Below are 16,676 nucleotides of genomic sequence, written 5' to 3'. Positions count from 1 at the left end.
TGTGTGTGTGTGTGTTGTAGGCGGTGCGTGTTGAGGCCTCCGTGGTGCACAGGTGGATGGGGGAGGGTTTCACCGCGGCGCTGCAGACTGGAGGCCGCTGGGCGTGACCCGGGACAGGGCCTGCAGAGGGCACATGGAAATTACTTATTTTTTCCATCAGAGATAAGACACAAATCTCTTTAAAAACATATTATATAAAGGTAATCATAAGATCCAACTACATGAATAAAGGATCAATAAAAAAAAGGTCAACCCTGTGTGAGTTCATGCCTTAAGTCTTTCTGCAAGACGACAAGCAAGCAGCTTTTAGGAACGCTTGTTGTCTGACTGGAGTTTGGTTTGATCAGGGCTCGGCTTCGCTAACATTGTAGCCGTTCCATCACCACTCAAAATAACGTCATCTATGCATAAACACGGCGGCGGCGTTATTGTTTGTACTACAGACGGAAAGCTCGCTGTGCGTTTGGTGCTGAAACACAAAGATTCAGACAGAAAGGTGTTTTTAGGATGATCCCTTTAACAACATCTTATGATAAATAGACCACAATACCAGAAACATTGCTCATTTCTAAAGCACTTAAAAAGGCTTGGATTACATTGATATTTTTGTAATAATATAACAATAACATTGCACTAGTTATTAACATCCCCCTGTTACACTCTGTAGACCTAGTGCTCCCCCAGCAGGTCACAGAGAATAAAGGAGCTGATGAAGCGCTGCTGTCCAGATCCACACTACCTGCTGGATGCTCGGAGATGATCTTAAACTAGGACAAAAATAATACTTATTTACCCCATGCTATTAAAAATACCCTTATCTAAATTGTTCTCGTTAATCTGTCTCTTACAGAACTACTGCAGCTATTTGGTTGCTTCCCGTCAGTGAATGTAAAAAAAGGGGAACAAACTAACATTTGGTATCATTGAAAAAGGGAAGTGTATAGAAGCCGATGCACAGTGTGTTTTCTTGTAATCTATGGTTCCTTTTTTGTCAGGAAATAGTAGATTTCACAATATGTACTGTTGAGCAATGCAAAGTCCTCCCTTTGTTCTTTTTAATTCGCATTTCTTGGACCCAACAAAACCTTCCCTGCTCTACCGTGAAAAACAAAGCTTGGTACGACAGACCTGTCGCAACTACAGCGTTGGGATGGTTACTTTTGAACTGTAATAAGTTACAGATTACTAGTTACCCTTTTAAAAATGTAAGACATAATTACATTTGATAACTTTTATAACAAGTGTTTTAAACTGGGCAATAAAGCTGAAAAGCCCTAAAACCTCACAACAAAGAAAAAAACCAAGATGGCAACGGACAAATTTAGAAGATGCCGACGGACATCATTTCAAAACTTTGCTTCACAACGGTACTCAACACCAACTGTCAAACTTTTATTAAATTCTACAATATACCTTGAATTAAGATTGGAACAGAGCAACATAATGAATGTTATACTCTGCATATAAACATTTTACCCAAAAATAATATACTCGGATGTAACCACTTTGTAAACACCAACATTCTTAATAGTAACTGTAATTAAATGACCTATTGTTCTCAGTAACTTTAGCTGTTCAATTACATTTGCTCGTTAATTGTATTACGTAACTCCCTGACACTGAGCTTTGTGATTATTTGAGCTGACCGCTGTCACTTTGCATAGTCGTTACAAATAGCAAGTGAATTAGGTGCGTTTCCATCAGCTGGGTGAGTAAAGTGTTCCAACGCCAGGAGAGAAAACACCATGCAAACAAAGCTGTTGGACCGGTTCTCCAGTTAGCCGTTAGCTAACCACAAGTTCTGTTTTGAGAGGTGATACATCTGTTGATCTACAGCGGCTGCTGCAGCAGCATGTTTGACGGTTCTAAGGATAGTGTCGCTAGAGTTGCTTCCATCCAGCTTTACCGATTAGACGGTTCATATAAATGCCGTCTCTTCTTGCGTCTTCTTAGACCGTTTTAGAACGAGCTATTTAGTATAGATCCGTGCAGCGGAACGAGAGGTGAACCACTGTTTCTGTGCGCCATAAAATGAATCGCAATTATCCGTATGACAACGAATCTTCAACTAAATCCCATGATGCGACAGCCCTAGTCAGACCGTGAGGATTTCATACACTACATAACTAAGCGGCGTGTCTTGGTGCGCCTGTGTTACCTGTGAGGACATGCGCGATGCGTCCTGGCGTCCCGTGAGATCCGAAGAGGAGATGTTGACAGGCGCCCCACGATGAAGACGCATGCTCACCTTCCTCTCCTTCTCCAAACCTGAAAAGGGCACAAGAGGTCAAATGATGAAAAAGCCCCGACTGTTATGTTCAAACTTAAATTACAGCAGCTGGGTTATGTCAGTCAGCTGATTTCAGCTTCCTTTTGTTTGTTTGTTTGTGTGTGTTTGTGCGCGCTGACCTGTTTGTGAGGCGGGGTTGAGTGGTGAGGGGGCCGCGACCTCCTGAGTTGCCCTGGCTCTTCCTGAGGCCGAGGCCAGGCCCCTGGCCGCGGGGTTCCTGCTGTGCCTCAGCCTCTCCTCCCGCTCCCGACGCTCCCTCTCTGCGTCCTCCACGGCCCTGTTGGCGCCCTAAAACAAACAGACACGGTTAATTCTGTGCAACCTCAGATTTCATGTGTAATTTGTCACAAGTTAGAACTTCATCTGTGGTGTGAATGAAATCCTCGAGTGGTCCAGGCCGGCCCTCTGGTCGGCCTCTCTCCACAGTACAAGTGGTTTAAAACTCAGAAGAGAGGCTTAAAATAAGACCATGAAAGTGTTGGTATGGACCATGAAAGACCATGAAAGTGTTGGCTAGTCAACAAGGTCTTTAAACAACTCAGTTTGTTTAAAAAGGTGCAATCGGGCCAGAAATTTAGTTTCAAAACATTAAAAAAAATGAACTGACATTTACAAGCAGTGTGACTTGTAAAACCGCTCGTATCTCCAGAGTCATTAGTGAGTCACTGCAGCGTCCTCAGAGCTGCCCCGAGGGCTTGCTGATAATACATCCATCAGTGTACATTTTATAGTTTGTTTGTTTGATTAAATTCTAGCAACTAGCACCTTTCCTCTTTACTTTCAGCAGTTTGGTTGAATTCTACATATTCTTGCCCTGCTGTAAGTTAATTGTGAGGATGTTTTAAAATATAACTGATGACTCCAAATTTAGATGGTATGGACCCTGTAACAGAGGTGAAATGTTGACTTCTTTGGCGCAGGTACTACACCTTGCACCTTTCTGGCTAAACCCGGACTCAGTAATAATGCAACCAAATACTTACAAACTTGAGCATGTTCCAGTCGAAGACGTAGTCATAGGAGAAGCCCTGCCTGTGGAAGAGGTTCCTGAAGAGCTGGCGGAGGTACGAGTAGTCGGGCTTGTCGTCGAAGCGCAGGGAGCGGCAGAAGTTCAGGTAGGTGGCAAACTCCGCTGTGTGTGGGGGGGAAGAGGATCAGGACACATGAGCAGTGAGGGTTCGGTTTGGATCAACGTTAATCCACGACTTATGGAACTAACAAAGAGCGGAGAGACTTACATGGGTAGCCTTTGCAGAGGACCTCAATGGGCGTGGACATTTTCTTCTCGCTGATGCGCTCGTACTTCTGCCTCTTGGTGGCAGCTTTCAGGCCTTGCCAGGGAAGCGAGCCCAGGTTGAAGTACATGAGGACGTAGCCCAGCGACTCCAAGTCGTCCCGTCTGGACTGCTCTGTGGACGCAAGAGGACAAAGTCAGATCGGCAGCGTGGACGGGGTTCCATCCATTCATTCATTGGAGGATTTTGTGGACGCCGGTCTTACCGATGCCCAGATGCGTGTTGATGGAGGCGTAGCGCGCCGTGCCGGTCAGGTTCTTGTTCTCGCGGTAGGGGATGTGCTGGTGTGTGCGCGCGTCGCGGTACTTCTTGGCAAGGCCAAAGTCGATGATGTAGACCAGGTTGCCCTTCTTGCCAAGCCCCATCAGGAAGTTGTCCGGCTTCACGTCTCGGTGGATGAAGTTCTTGGAGTGGATGTACTCGATGCGGCTGATCTAGAGGAGAGAAGCGGGAGAGATGGTGATTGTCGTTAGTGCGCAAACACGAATGACATGCGTTCCGATACGACGTCCGATGAGTGGGCGCTACGTGGAGACCATCGGGACTCACCATCTGGTCGGCCAGCAGCAGGACTGTCTTGAGGCTGAACTTCCGAGAGCAGAAGTTGAACAGGTCCTCCAGGCTGGGCCCCAGCAGCTCCATCACCATCACATTGTAGTCGCCCTCGGCCCCGCACCACTTTATCGTAGGAATGCCCACTGGAGGAGAGGAGGGAGCAGGAAAGAGGGAGGAAGGGGAAATATTTAGTGCTTATTGAAGGAGTACTGTGACGCAAAAGGCTTTTTACGTTACCAAAAGATGGGTGTTTTCTCCACAGGTACCTTGAATATCTTCAAAATTCAGAGTAAATATACTGAATATTATAGTTTCTTGTACTTATGGTGGTTCAAGGCTAAATGTGATACAAGTCTTAAATCACAATATTTTAAAAGTAGTCTGGTGCAAGCCAGTGTAGTGTTACTATTGACAATAAAATGTTGATGGGGACACACTGTCCACCTGTCCACCCCCCCCCACCGTGCACACACACGGGCACAGCAGCAGTGTGAAGGCAGAGGCCAGCTGGTTTAGTAGTAGCTGGTAATTGGCTGACGTTGCCAAGGCAAAGCGGCCATCTGGCATTCCCTTCTATAGGCAGACGGCAACAAAATGATGTCGCTCAGCACCAAGCACACATCTATTTATATACGTACAAACGCAAATACAGCCCTCGGTCTGGGTCAGCCGGCGTGCGCTGATACATCCTAGCGTGCTGGGACAAAAATATAAATGCATGCGTGGGCACATTTGTAACGAACGTGTACATGCAGTCAGGTTATATTATTGCTGATGTAATAAATTCATTTTTTAAAAAGGTGCTAAATTCGAAATGCAAAATTTGCATTTGTATAACAGCAAACACCGACTTGCTCTGTAAAGATATATTAAGGTCAGCGCTGTTGCTTGCACCGTTAGCTGCTAGCCGCCAGCTCAGCGGTCGCCATGTTGAGAGCCGTGTGGCGGCAAATCCCTCAATCACATATATGCTCTGAATGTGGAACTTAGCACCTTTTTAAAAATGCGCTACTTTGACTCTGATGCACCAATCAGTTGGGTTACATGTCATGAGTAACAGTCCACTGACGGGCAACATTGGTCTAGACTTCTGTCCATTCTTGAGACTCTCTGGGGAGGAGTGTGATGAGTGGATGTCGGTGTCAGTTTTCTTTAACCCACCAGAATATTTACAGATACACTTTTACATCAACAAGTTCTCCCACCTCACCGGGTACGGTTCAGTTTCCAAACACTGTTTTGTGATCAGGGAGGGAATTAGGCTACAAAATAAGATCCCTGCTATAATATAATATACAGCTTATGATGACAATATAGGAGGCCTGTATTGACATGGAGTACATAGTTCATAGTTCATTAAAGTACAAACAACACTTTACAGAGTGACAGGATGTGTGTGCACGTGTACCGTACCTCCGCCCTGCATCATCTTGTAGATCTTGCTCTCGATGTGGAGCTGTGGGTGTTTGGTCTTCACGCATTCCAACTTGATGGCGACCTCCTCTCCGACAGAGATGTCCGTACCTAGACGGGACAGGCAGAATGCAGGACGTTAACCGGAGTACGCAGACATTCACGACGACTACTGGTTTGTCTCGTCTGCAGCAGAGCGTGGACAAGTCAGATTGTCCACGCTCAAGAAGATTTACTGCAGTCGGGTCAAAGTCCAGTGTAATCACGTTTATCCAAGTCTAAGTTTCTCACACACACACACACACACACACACACACACACACACACACACACACACACACACACACACACACACACACACACACACACACACACACACACACACACACACACACACACACACACACACACACACACAAAGTCATCAGTATTATATTGAGACGGTTTCATAACCAGTTAAAAGTTCATAGTAACTCATAAAAACTTAAAGCCAGTCAACATGGAAGAGACACCACCAGCGTCACTGCATGTACCCTGCTCTCCTCTCGAGTGTCTCCTTGCATGTGCAGCCCGACTTCCTCGCAGCTATAATTACATTTCTTCAGACAACAGCGTCTGCATGAGAGTCCGCTCTCTACTGCTGCAGTGCTTCAGCTTGCTCGCTTCCTTAACATGGTTACGGGTTCCAGTTCTCTTCCACTTAAAACACGGCAACTGAACACCAGGTTACATAATCCCGTTTTCACACACATGGTCTCACACGGGCAGCGGTTCAAAGTGGCACCAATGGAGCATCATCGATTTCTCCGTATGAGGTCATCTGGGCGGGGCACCACTCCCCTGGGCGGGGTGGGGCGGGGGGGAAGCCATGACTCACTTTGAAAGCTAATATGGTTTAACGTTTACACACGAGAACTGATCAAATCATGCTGAGCAGCATGTGAGAGGGCGTCTCATTGATGCAGGGAAACAAAGGGGCAGATCTGCTGCAGATCATATCTATATGCAACCAAATTAGATGACATTGATCTCCCTCTGACTGTCTACCCAAATCCATCAGTCCCGGTAGAAGCTTTAAACGGGTCAGTCCACCACAGATTGCATTTCCCTGCATGGCATCAGGGACGACATTTTGTTTCCCCGCAGAGGACCATGTTAGAGGGCAACAATGGGAAGTATTTATCAATGAGCCTGATATAGGGCAGCACAACTCTCCCCTCAACACGCTTTTTTTATTTTATATTTATTCACTTTTACATTAATTTTCTTTTGGAGATTTAAGGCAGCAGTAATATAGCAGTAAACAACTATTTGCTATGTAAAAATATTGTGGGGTAATGTCTATCACACGCCCTCTGTGTCAGAGCTTCTCACTGCTGTGTTAGCTTAGCCTGCCCCACCGGCTAGCTAACGCTCAGACGACAATCACAGCTGATAACGGCGTTCTGACCGACGGACGTAGTCGCAGGCACGTAGCAGTAAACACTGTCAGCGCTGTTGCCGTAGTCTGTACCGATAGCGCTGTTAGCTGCTAGCCGCTGGCTCAGCCGTCGCCATGTTGAGAGCTGTGTGGAAGCTGTTCACAATTTATTTTATTCCTTTACAAATTTTTTTTTTTTTAAAAAGGGGGTTTTCTGAAATCAAGAAGATAATGATAGATGAACAATCATGAGATAAATGTATAATTATGTCCAATGTATGTATTCTTATAGAGTGAGAGTAAACACAGTCGAAACTTCAGTTTCAGCACAACATAAAGACGCTTCACTCACAATGACTTGTTGTTCTAGAGCGTGTGATTGGCCAATCGATTAACCCACCAATCAAGTGAAAATGTCCACAAAGGCTCTTCACAGTCAGAGCAGCACATCTCAGTGTTTTGTCAGCTTTCTTTGCGTCACAGGAATGTGATTTGTCTCGACAGATTTTCCTAGGAATTGCCCCCCCCAGCCCAGGACCTTTTTGAGATTGTGTGTTATTGGGACAAAAGTGTGTGCATATGTGGCGTGTGTGTGTTTTTATCCCGAGCGCGGCTGCAGGTGGAACATGCCCGGACACATCCCCCCCTACACTAGAACAGCAACAGAGGTAAAACTACTAATACCCCAATTTACACTGAGTCACTTCACTTTAAACTTTTTATGATGTTAATAACTACACACTATCATGTCACGCTGGCACTCTAGTGTGTGCGTGTTAACCGGCGGGGCGGACCAGTCCAGACTTGAACACAGAAGCATGGCGCAGATTAAACTCACTCTGGAGTGTCACTTATAAAGATCCACAGCACAAACAAGATAAAGAAGGCTGATGTGGTGCAAGGCCTCTGGGAGCCGTGCAAGGCCTCTGGGAGCCATGGGCCCTTTGTGGTTCAGGACAAGGACACACATCAAACCCTGAACGTAAGATGTGGAACTCTGAAATGGATCAATGTGGCCGGTGCTTTGCATCTTTAAAGCAACAACAACAAAAAGATTTCCCAACTCTCAAAAGTTTCTGAGAAGCAGTGGCCTGAGGTGACGTCACCTCGACCGCTATAAACGCAGTCGCTTTGTACGCAACCAAACCACGGAGCTCCAGAGGAGCAGTGAGTCACCGGCAGCGCTGGGCCCTCAGCGTGTCTCGACTTCTCTGCAATTGTTGCTCGCTTTGCTTATGTAAATGGGCCCATCCCTTTCAGCACACACCGACTGCTCTCACTTTACAGTATCTGTTACACAAGTCCTGGTCAAACGGATAACAAACTGAAGCAGAGATGTTCCTCGTCACTAAAGTTTGCCTTTTAAAAACATTTAAAAAAGCAATCTGTGTTTTCCTTTCGATTACAATTGTAACTCAGTGTGGGATTCAGTTATCTACCAGGAGTGTAGCCGGCACGACAGGCCAGCGCAGTGCGTTGTGAGATGATGCCTCAATACGCGGTGTAAAACGCTGAGCTAGGTTCAACTGTTTGCAGATGGACACAGCAGAGAGTGTCCAGGAAGTGGCCGCTTCCGGCAAGTAAATGGCAAAGACCGTACATAAGAAGCGGACGTAGCCGTCGTGACGTCAACCATTGGTTTGTGGACTGCCGTTATGAAGCCTTGAGTCTGGCGTTTTGGCTGTCGCCATCTTGGCTTTTTGCAAACCGTGAACGGAAGTGACCATGTTTGGACTGCAGAGGAGTGACGTAGAGATGCCGTAACTCTGGTAGCGACCTGTCAATCACAAGGCAGCCCCGCCCTAAAGCATACCCTGCGTTAGTGCTGGGCGGTATGACCAAAAGTGTATATCACGGTATTTTGCAAAACTCTGGCGGTATCATGGTATATCACGGTATTTTTTTTCACACTCAAACACTTAATATGTATTTGCCGCGAAAAAACCCCCCAATTTTAACACAGTGTTTTCGCAGCACCAGTAGAGAACTGAGGTATTTATTGCAATTTAGATTCTTAAAGTAGATCATACAAATATTTGACTTTCACATTTAGCTTTACATGAGATCTGCCCTATCATGTCTTTCCTTGTCTCCCCTCCCTGTAACACGGTGTGGGTACATCTCACTGGAGTCAGGAAACGTATCAGAATACCCTTATTTGATTGGCTAAACTGCATCACGTGACGTGATTTACAACGCATTGGTCGGTGTTTTTCCTGCGCCGTTGAACAAGTGCCGTAAATGCTGGAAAGGAGCGTGAATAACTCCGCTGCTTTAAGGCAAAGGCCCGCAACCCACTGAAAACGGGTCCGCGACGACCCACCAGTTGAGAATCTCTGGTCTACAGGGTCGTGATGAGCGGTGAACAGCTGTTTGTGTGGCGTGTCTTCCGTCTCTTTCGGTTTCCTTCACCTACATTCCCCTGGGTCCTAAGCCCCTCCATGTAGAGCTTCTTATCACCCTCTACGTACCAACGTACATTTATAACAAATACCACACATATTACACGTAATCAGCGTTGCATATGTGTCAAACTCTATCGGTGCATCTCCGGTCTGTCTATGTTTATCCTGCATCGCTGTTCTGTAATGTAACGTTACTGGAGGACGGAGCCTCTCCCAGCTGTTAGCAGACTGTTGTGCTAGCAGGCGAGTGAGCTGTACCCAGCATGCAGTTCGGCGGTGAAATTTTATAAATGTACAATTATTAGTGTTACAAATTGTTTATGTGTCACAGACTGTTGTGTCGTGGTGTTTTGCTCTGTTAAAGAGCGTTAGTTGTGGGTTGTTGATTGTTATAAAGTTATGACCATGACTAGGGATCCGTCTCAATACAGATAAGATAACTAGCTCCGACACTATCGCTTTAGGTAGCAAACGACATCTTTAGCTGCCTGTTGAAGACAGACAGCAGTGTTCTGACTATGAAAATTCTGGTATGTGAAAATTCATATCGTACAGGAAATTGAAACCGGTATACCGGTTGAAACGGTATGCCGCCCAGCACTACCCTGCGTCATGCTTTATTTGACTCTAAATGGACCATAATTTATTAAATGAACATCATGCTGTATTGAAGAAGACTTGAAACTAGAGATTGAGACCATAAACTCATGTTTACAATGTTTACTGAGGTAATAAATCAAGAGAGAAGTAGAGTCATTTTCTCATAGACTTCTATACAATCAGAGGAGTCGCCCCCTGATGGACAGTAGAGAGAATGCAAGGTTTAAGACACTTCGGCTTCGCTCTTCAGAACTAAAAGGTAAACACTTCAGCACATCACCCGAATAACCGCAGTCTCAGGTAGTGAGCTTTAGGTGGATTTTGTTACCACGGTTTGGACTGAGCCAGTGTCATGTTTTGTCATGACAAACCTCTCAAATGATGACTAACTACCACTTCTGACAGTCCACGTTTACACCCAGTCAGAGCACAGAGAGTACAGGGCTTCGTTCCAACAGCTGACCTCATCTCCTCCTCCTGCCAATCACACCGAGTCCAGCAGAGTGCACCACCCAGTGAGCCAGCTGCTCACACTTCATCAAAGCTCTGTATGGGAGTATTACTGCACGACGTACATGCATAAAATTTAACCACGAGCACTAAATATTTCCGCTACACTTCTAATACTGCATCAGGCGCCTTGATGCTATAGAACCACGCACTGTTCGGGCTCGTTACCAATGTTGCGTCACATCAGTCACCAGCCAGCGAGCTGGAATAACATGTAAGCAGCCGGCAGCTCTCGCCTTCAGTCCAATCAACAGGTCATGTGGAACAGACTGAAGCTAACTAATGCATTCGTTAAGCTATGAGCAGAAAACTCCACTGACGCCAGAAAAAATGGGTACTAGCATAGTTTACGAAGTAAATCATTAACCCTCAGGGGGAGAGGGAGCGTAACATTTCACGATATTTAATGAGCGTATTTTTTTTCACTTTTCTCTGTCATTTTACGGACAAACGACTGATAGAAATAATCCACGAGTCACCAATACTGAGAATAACAGTAGCAGCCCTGTTCTCGTGTCCATTCTGATAAAAGCTTGTTTTCTTACTAGATCTCATCGTCTTCAAAGAGCAGTTTAGGAGACATATTTAAAGATATTTTACCAAAAGGAGTTAAATAGAACTTCTGCAAATGCATTACTTATCTGTACTAGTTCTGTGTAAACCATTGCCTGTATATGGGTCAATTACTAAATTCCGCCATACCAAAATAATCAATAATATAACACTGCCACATAATTAAATCATATTGTGAGAGAGTGCCAACAGTCAGACTTGGGTATTCTTCTCTTGGGGTTGATTAGATGTCAGTGATGAGGTGATCAGTTCACAGGCAGTAAAAAGAAAAACCTGCTTCATGAATTAATAATGTCTCCTCTCCATTGTTGTCCAGATGACTAAGTCTTAAGCTCAGAAATGCGATCAGCTGTTGTCAAACACTGTTGCCAAGAGGATGACCTCCGATGTGGCCACCACATAATGTAAAGAAGATGTTATTTAATAAATTAGGAATTTTAATTCCAATGTTTTCCAATTCTAGATTTCCCAAACGTGTGTGCCTCTAACGCACAGATGTCAGTATTGATGCACATCCCATCATTAATAACAGTCTCATTGCTAACAATCTTTAACCAGCCCAGCTAATGCTTATCTCTCTAACATTCACCTTCAATGAGAGGCAACACACCCAGTCAATTATGTTTTTCGAAAACAAACATGATCAATAGGTAACATTTGCATACGACACTCAGCAATGTCTGAACATGTCCCCTCAGGCACTAAACTGGGGGCAGGATCTATTAACCAGTTTCAAGTCAAAGACACCACAGCTGGTCTGAAGGACCCGGATTACACACAAATACAACACGTTTCATATAGTGGTTACTGTCAGAGAGAAATCTATTGGTTGCGCAATGAAACTGTAAGAAAAAAACCTTTTGGAAACCTGTCAAGGAAATGATCCTGTTTGACAAGCACCGATGAAGCTAACATTAGTCTTCTGATGGATCCCTCTTTTAGGGATCAGAGGAAGACCGTGAACCGGCCTGGTGTCTTTAGAGGTGACTCCTCAGCATCACTAGGTTAGGTTCATGTCATTTACCACTTAACAGTAAAGCCCATGGCCTGTGTTTCCCGGTCTCCTGCTGCTTCCAGGAGACTAAAGGGAACTCAAATATGAGCTAACGTTAGCCGATAAAGGGTTTAGCTCATGTTGCACAGCGGGTAGCCGTCAGTTAAAGATTCCTGTCGTGAACACGGTTCACTTGGACATTCATGTCACGGCAGCCAAAGTGTCCCCATAAGTCGAGCAAATTCACCATGTACATCGTCTCCTGTGAAATGTCAAGGTACCGTTTTGTTAACGCTAGCTGCTTAGCTACACAGAGTGCTAGCTGAGTGGCTAATGTTGCTAACACTAAACACTGAACAGCTGATGGAGCTCGTTTGGGAAACCAGCTGACAAACTGTCAGCGCTCCATGTCCCAGATGGAGGTAACGTTAGCCGGAGACAAAGACAGAACAGCGGGTGTATTTGACTCGAACTCACCCAGGTAGATGTCTCCAAATGATCCACTTCCAATTTTCCTGCCCAGTCTATATCGGTTCCCCACTCTCAGCTCCATGATTAGCGATCTGTGTTCTGCTAGCAAGCGCGCTCGCTAGCTCCAAAATATCCCCCAAAAAATGTTCAGGTTTTAAAAGCTCGAGCCTGTTTAACAGCAGAACAGGCGAAACAGCCGAAACATTAAAACCTCTCGGTAGCGATGGTGGAGTCTTCCTGTAGGTCGTCTCCCGGATGAAGTCGGCTCTCACAATCTTTCACCGCTTGTTTTAAAACGACGCTGACCTCATATTGGGCTAATACGCAACTCGTTCAAAAGGTTTGAGTTTGTAATTTATGCACTCGCTGCTTTTGATACGGATGCGCGTTAATTGTCCACGGATGAAGATGGATTTTGGTGGAGGTTACGCTGGGTCCTGGTCCGTCTTTACCGTCTCTGTCAATCCACTAGGAGGTGTCTGACGTCACTTCCCTGCTGGGTGATGAGGGAGGACGCTGCCAGAGAGCGTCTGAAGTAGAGAGCAAGACCGGTAACAGCTTCACTGGGCCTGCACCGAGGACTAAAGTTTTAAGGATTTAACTGAACCCGGAAATAGCTTGTGATAAAAGTAACAATACACTTTTAATTTGAAGCCTTCCACTGATTGATTTGATACGGTTATGCTCTCTTCCCCACGTTTTCGTACATGTCCGCCGTGCCCTCTTTACTGATTGAATCACTCATTCAATCTGGATTATCAGTCTCATTTTCACAGTCTCCGGATTCAAAGGCTTCTGGGTCACAAACTGAAAGCTTCATTGACGTTAAATAAAGTTCACCTATCATAACGTTTAACCTGGCTGCTTTGCCTGTGGAGTTTGCTCTCAGTTTTTTCCCCATAATATCTCTCCCAATTCATGTTCATGTTTACTAAGTTTTTGACCGTAGGAACACCATGTATGATTCAAAACAATACATTAAAATATTTATCACACATCACATCATAATATATATATATATAAAGATAGTGTCCATAAATAATACTTAATCCATCCATCCATCCATTTTCCTCCGCTTATCCGGGGTCGGGTCGCGGTGGCAGCAGGCCAAGCAGGCTGACCCAGACTTCCCTCTCGCCCGCAACATTTTCCAGCTCATACTGGGGGATCCCGAGGCGTTCCCAGGCCAGCTGGGAGATATAATCCCTCCAGCGTGTTCTGGGTCTTCCCCGGGGTCTCCTCCCAGTTGGACGTGCCCGGAAAACCTCCAGTGGGAGGCGTCCAGGAGGCATCCTAATCAGATGCCCGAACCACCTCAGCTGACTCCTTTCGATGCGAAGGAGTAGCGGCTCGACTCCAAGTTCCCTCCTGATGTCCGAGCTCCTTACCCTATCTCTAAGGCTGAGCCCGGCCACCCTACGGAGGAAACTCATTTCGGCCGCTTGTACCCGCGACCTTGTCCTTTCGGTCACGACCCAGAGTTCGTGACCATAGGTGAGGGTAGGAACGTAGACCGACCAGTAAATTGAGAGCTTTGCTTTCCGGCTCAGCTCTCTCTTCACCAAGACGGTCCGGTGCAGCGCCTGCTTTACTGCTGCAGCCGCACCGATCCGCCTGTCGATCTCCCGCTCCATCTTACCCTCACTCGTGAACAAGACCCCGAGATACTTAAACTCCTTCACTTGAGGTAGGCACTCCGTCCCCACCTGGAGGGAGCAATCCACCGGTTTCCGGCAGAGCACCATGGCCTCGGATTTGGAGGTGCTAACTCTCATCCCCGCCGCTTCACACTCAGCTGCAAACCGCCCCAATGAATGCTGGAGGTCACGATCCGAGGAGGCCAACAGGACCACATCGTCTGCATATAGTAGAGAGGTGATCCCGAGACCCCCGAACCTGACGTTCTCCACCGCCCGGCTGCGCCTAGAAATCCTGTCCATGAAAGTCACGAACAGGACCGGTGACAAAGGGCAGCCCTGGCGGAGGCCAACACCCACCGGGAACGTGTCTGACTTATTGCCGAGAATGCGGACACAGCTCCTACTGCAGTCGTACAGAGACCGGATCGCCCGTTGTAACGGGTCCGGCACCCCATACTCCCGCAGCACCCCCCACAAGAACCCCCGAGGGACCCGGTCGAAAGCCTTCTCCAAGTCCACAAAACACATGTAGACTGGTTGGGCAAACTCCCAGAACCCCTCCAGTAGTCTTGCGAGGGTAAAGAGCTGGTCCATTGTTCCACGGCCGGGACGGAATCCGCACTGCTCCTCTTGAATCCGAGGTTCGACAAACGGTCGGAGCCTCCTTTCCAGCACCCTGGCATAAGCTTTCCCCGGGAGGCTGAGTAGTGTGATACCCCGATAATTCGAGCACACTCTCCGGTCCCCCTTTTTGAAAATGGGAACCACCACCCCGGTCTGCCAGTCCATGGGCACTGATCCCGACCCCCATGCGACACTGAAGAGGCGTGTCAGCCAAGACAGCCCAACAGTGTCCAGCGCCTTCAGCATCTCAGGGCGGATCTCATCCACCCCCGGCGCCTTGCCACCAAGGAGCTTTTTGACTACCTTAGCGACCTCTGCCAGGGATATGGGTGAGCCCCCCAGGTCTTCAGGCGCTGCCTCCTCTGCAGAGGACATGTTGGTCGGGTTTAGGAGTTCCTCAAAGTGTTCTTTCCACCGCCCGACAATGTCCCCCGTCCGGGTCAACAGTTCCCCCCCCCTGCTGAGAACAGCCTGGGGTAGGCCCTGCTTTCCCTTCCTGAGGCGTCGGATGGTTTGCCAGAACCTCTTTGAGGCCAACCGAAAGTCCTTCTCCATGGCCTCCCCGAACTCCTCCCATGCCCGAGTTTTAGCACCCGCGACCACCGCAGCTGCAGTCCTTCTGGCCTGCCGGTACCTCTCAGCTGCTTCAGGAGACCCCTGGGCCAAACAGGCCCTGAAGGCCTCCTTCTTCAGCTTGACGGCTTCCCTCACCTCCGGTGTCCACCACCGGGTTCTCGGGTTGCCGCCACGACAGGCACCGATGACCTTCCGGCCACAGCTCCTAGCGGCCGCGTCCACAATAGAGGCTTTGAACATGGTCCATTCGGATTCCATGTTCCCAACCTCCCTCGGGATGTGTGAGAAGTTCTTCCGGAGGTGGGAGTTAAAGACCTCCCGGACAGGGTCCTCCGCCAGACGTTCCCAGTTCACCCTCACTATACGTTTGGGCTTGCCGGGTCTTTCCAACCGGTTCCCCTGCCATCTGATCCAACTCACCACCAGGTGGTGATCAGTTGACAGCTCTGCTCCTCTCTTCACCCGAGTGTCCAAGACATACGGCCGCAGATCAGATGATACGATTACAAAGTCGATCATTGATCTCCGGCCTAAGGTGTTCTGGTACCAGGTACACTTATGAACCACCTTATGTTCGAACATGGTGTTCGTTATGGCCAAACCGTGGCTAGCACAGAAGTCCAATAACAAGACACCACTCGGGTTCAGATCGGGCAAGCCGTTCCTCCCAATCACCCCCCGCCAGGTTTCTCCGTCATTGCCCACGTGAGCGTTGAAGTCCCCCAGGAGAACTATGGAGTCGGCAGGCGGCGCCCTTTCCAGGACCCCTCCCACCGACTCCAAGAAGGCCGGATACTCTGAACTGCTGTTTGGTGCATAAGCACAAACCACAGTCAGAGCCTTGCTCCCCGCAACCCGTAGGCGCATGGAGGCGACCCTCTCGTTCTCCGGGGAGAACTCCAACACAGCGGCGCTCAGCCGGGGGCTCGTGAGTATCCCCACTCCCGCCCGGCGCCTCTCACCTTGGGCAACTCCGGAAAAGGACAAAGTCCAACCCCTCTCCAGGAGCTTGGTTCCAGAGCCAGTACTGTGTGTGGAGGTGAGTCCAACTATATCTAGCTGGTATCGCTCCACCTCCTGCACCAGCTCTGGCTCTTTCCCCGCTAGCGAGGTGACGTTCCACGTCCCTAGAGCTAGTCTATGCTGCCGGCGATCGGCTCGCCCAGGCCTCCGGCCTGACCTGCCGCCCGGTCTGCATTGCACCCGACCCCGATGCTTGTCCCTGCGGGTGGTGGGTCCACAGGGTAATACTTAAATCATACTTAAATTATATATCCCATTATATATTATCAACCCCAAAAACTAGTGTG

The 16,676-nt window shown here is 47.7% G+C and overlaps 1 protein-coding gene across 1 annotated transcript; it reads right to left on the bottom strand.

The window, feature by feature from the left end:
• On the bottom strand, positions 1 to 12,987 carry csnk1da (casein kinase 1, delta a). The gene is made up of 9 exons (XM_079178249.1): positions 12,533 to 12,987; positions 5,554 to 5,664; positions 4,135 to 4,283; positions 3,791 to 4,019; positions 3,529 to 3,699; positions 3,274 to 3,422; positions 2,410 to 2,578; positions 2,159 to 2,268; positions 1 to 120 (listed from the first exon to the last, which is right to left on the bottom strand). Exons 1-9 carry the CDS (start codon positions 12,606 to 12,608, stop codon positions 70 to 72), a joined length of 1,215 nt encoding a protein of 404 aa, XP_079034375.1. The 5' UTR covers positions 12,609 to 12,987; the 3' UTR covers positions 1 to 69.
• Positions 12,988 to 16,676: the final 3,689 nt, after the last annotated feature.

This window comes from Pholis gunnellus, assembly GCF_910591455.1.
Source record: "Pholis gunnellus genome assembly, chromosome: 17".
NCBI lineage: Eukaryota > Metazoa > Chordata > Actinopteri > Perciformes > Pholidae > Pholis > Pholis gunnellus.
The sequence above is the reverse complement of the archived record's forward strand: the minus strand, read 5'-3'. Positions and strand labels throughout refer to the sequence as shown.

Bases quoted from the DNA above. Each gene is read 5' to 3' on its own strand.
- csnk1da (XM_079178249.1), bottom strand. From the start codon at position 12,608: ATGGAGCTGAGAGTGGGGAACCGATATAGACTGGGCAGGAAAATTGGA. The intron at 4,020-4,134 runs GTGAGTCCCGAT...TCTCTCCTCTAG, and splicing joins TGCTGCTGGCCGACCAGATG to ATCAGCCGCATCGAGTACAT. The intron at 2,269-2,409 runs GTCAGCGCGCAC...TGCCCTTTTCAG, and splicing joins CAACCCCGCCTCACAAACAG to GTTTGGAGAAGGAGAGGAAG.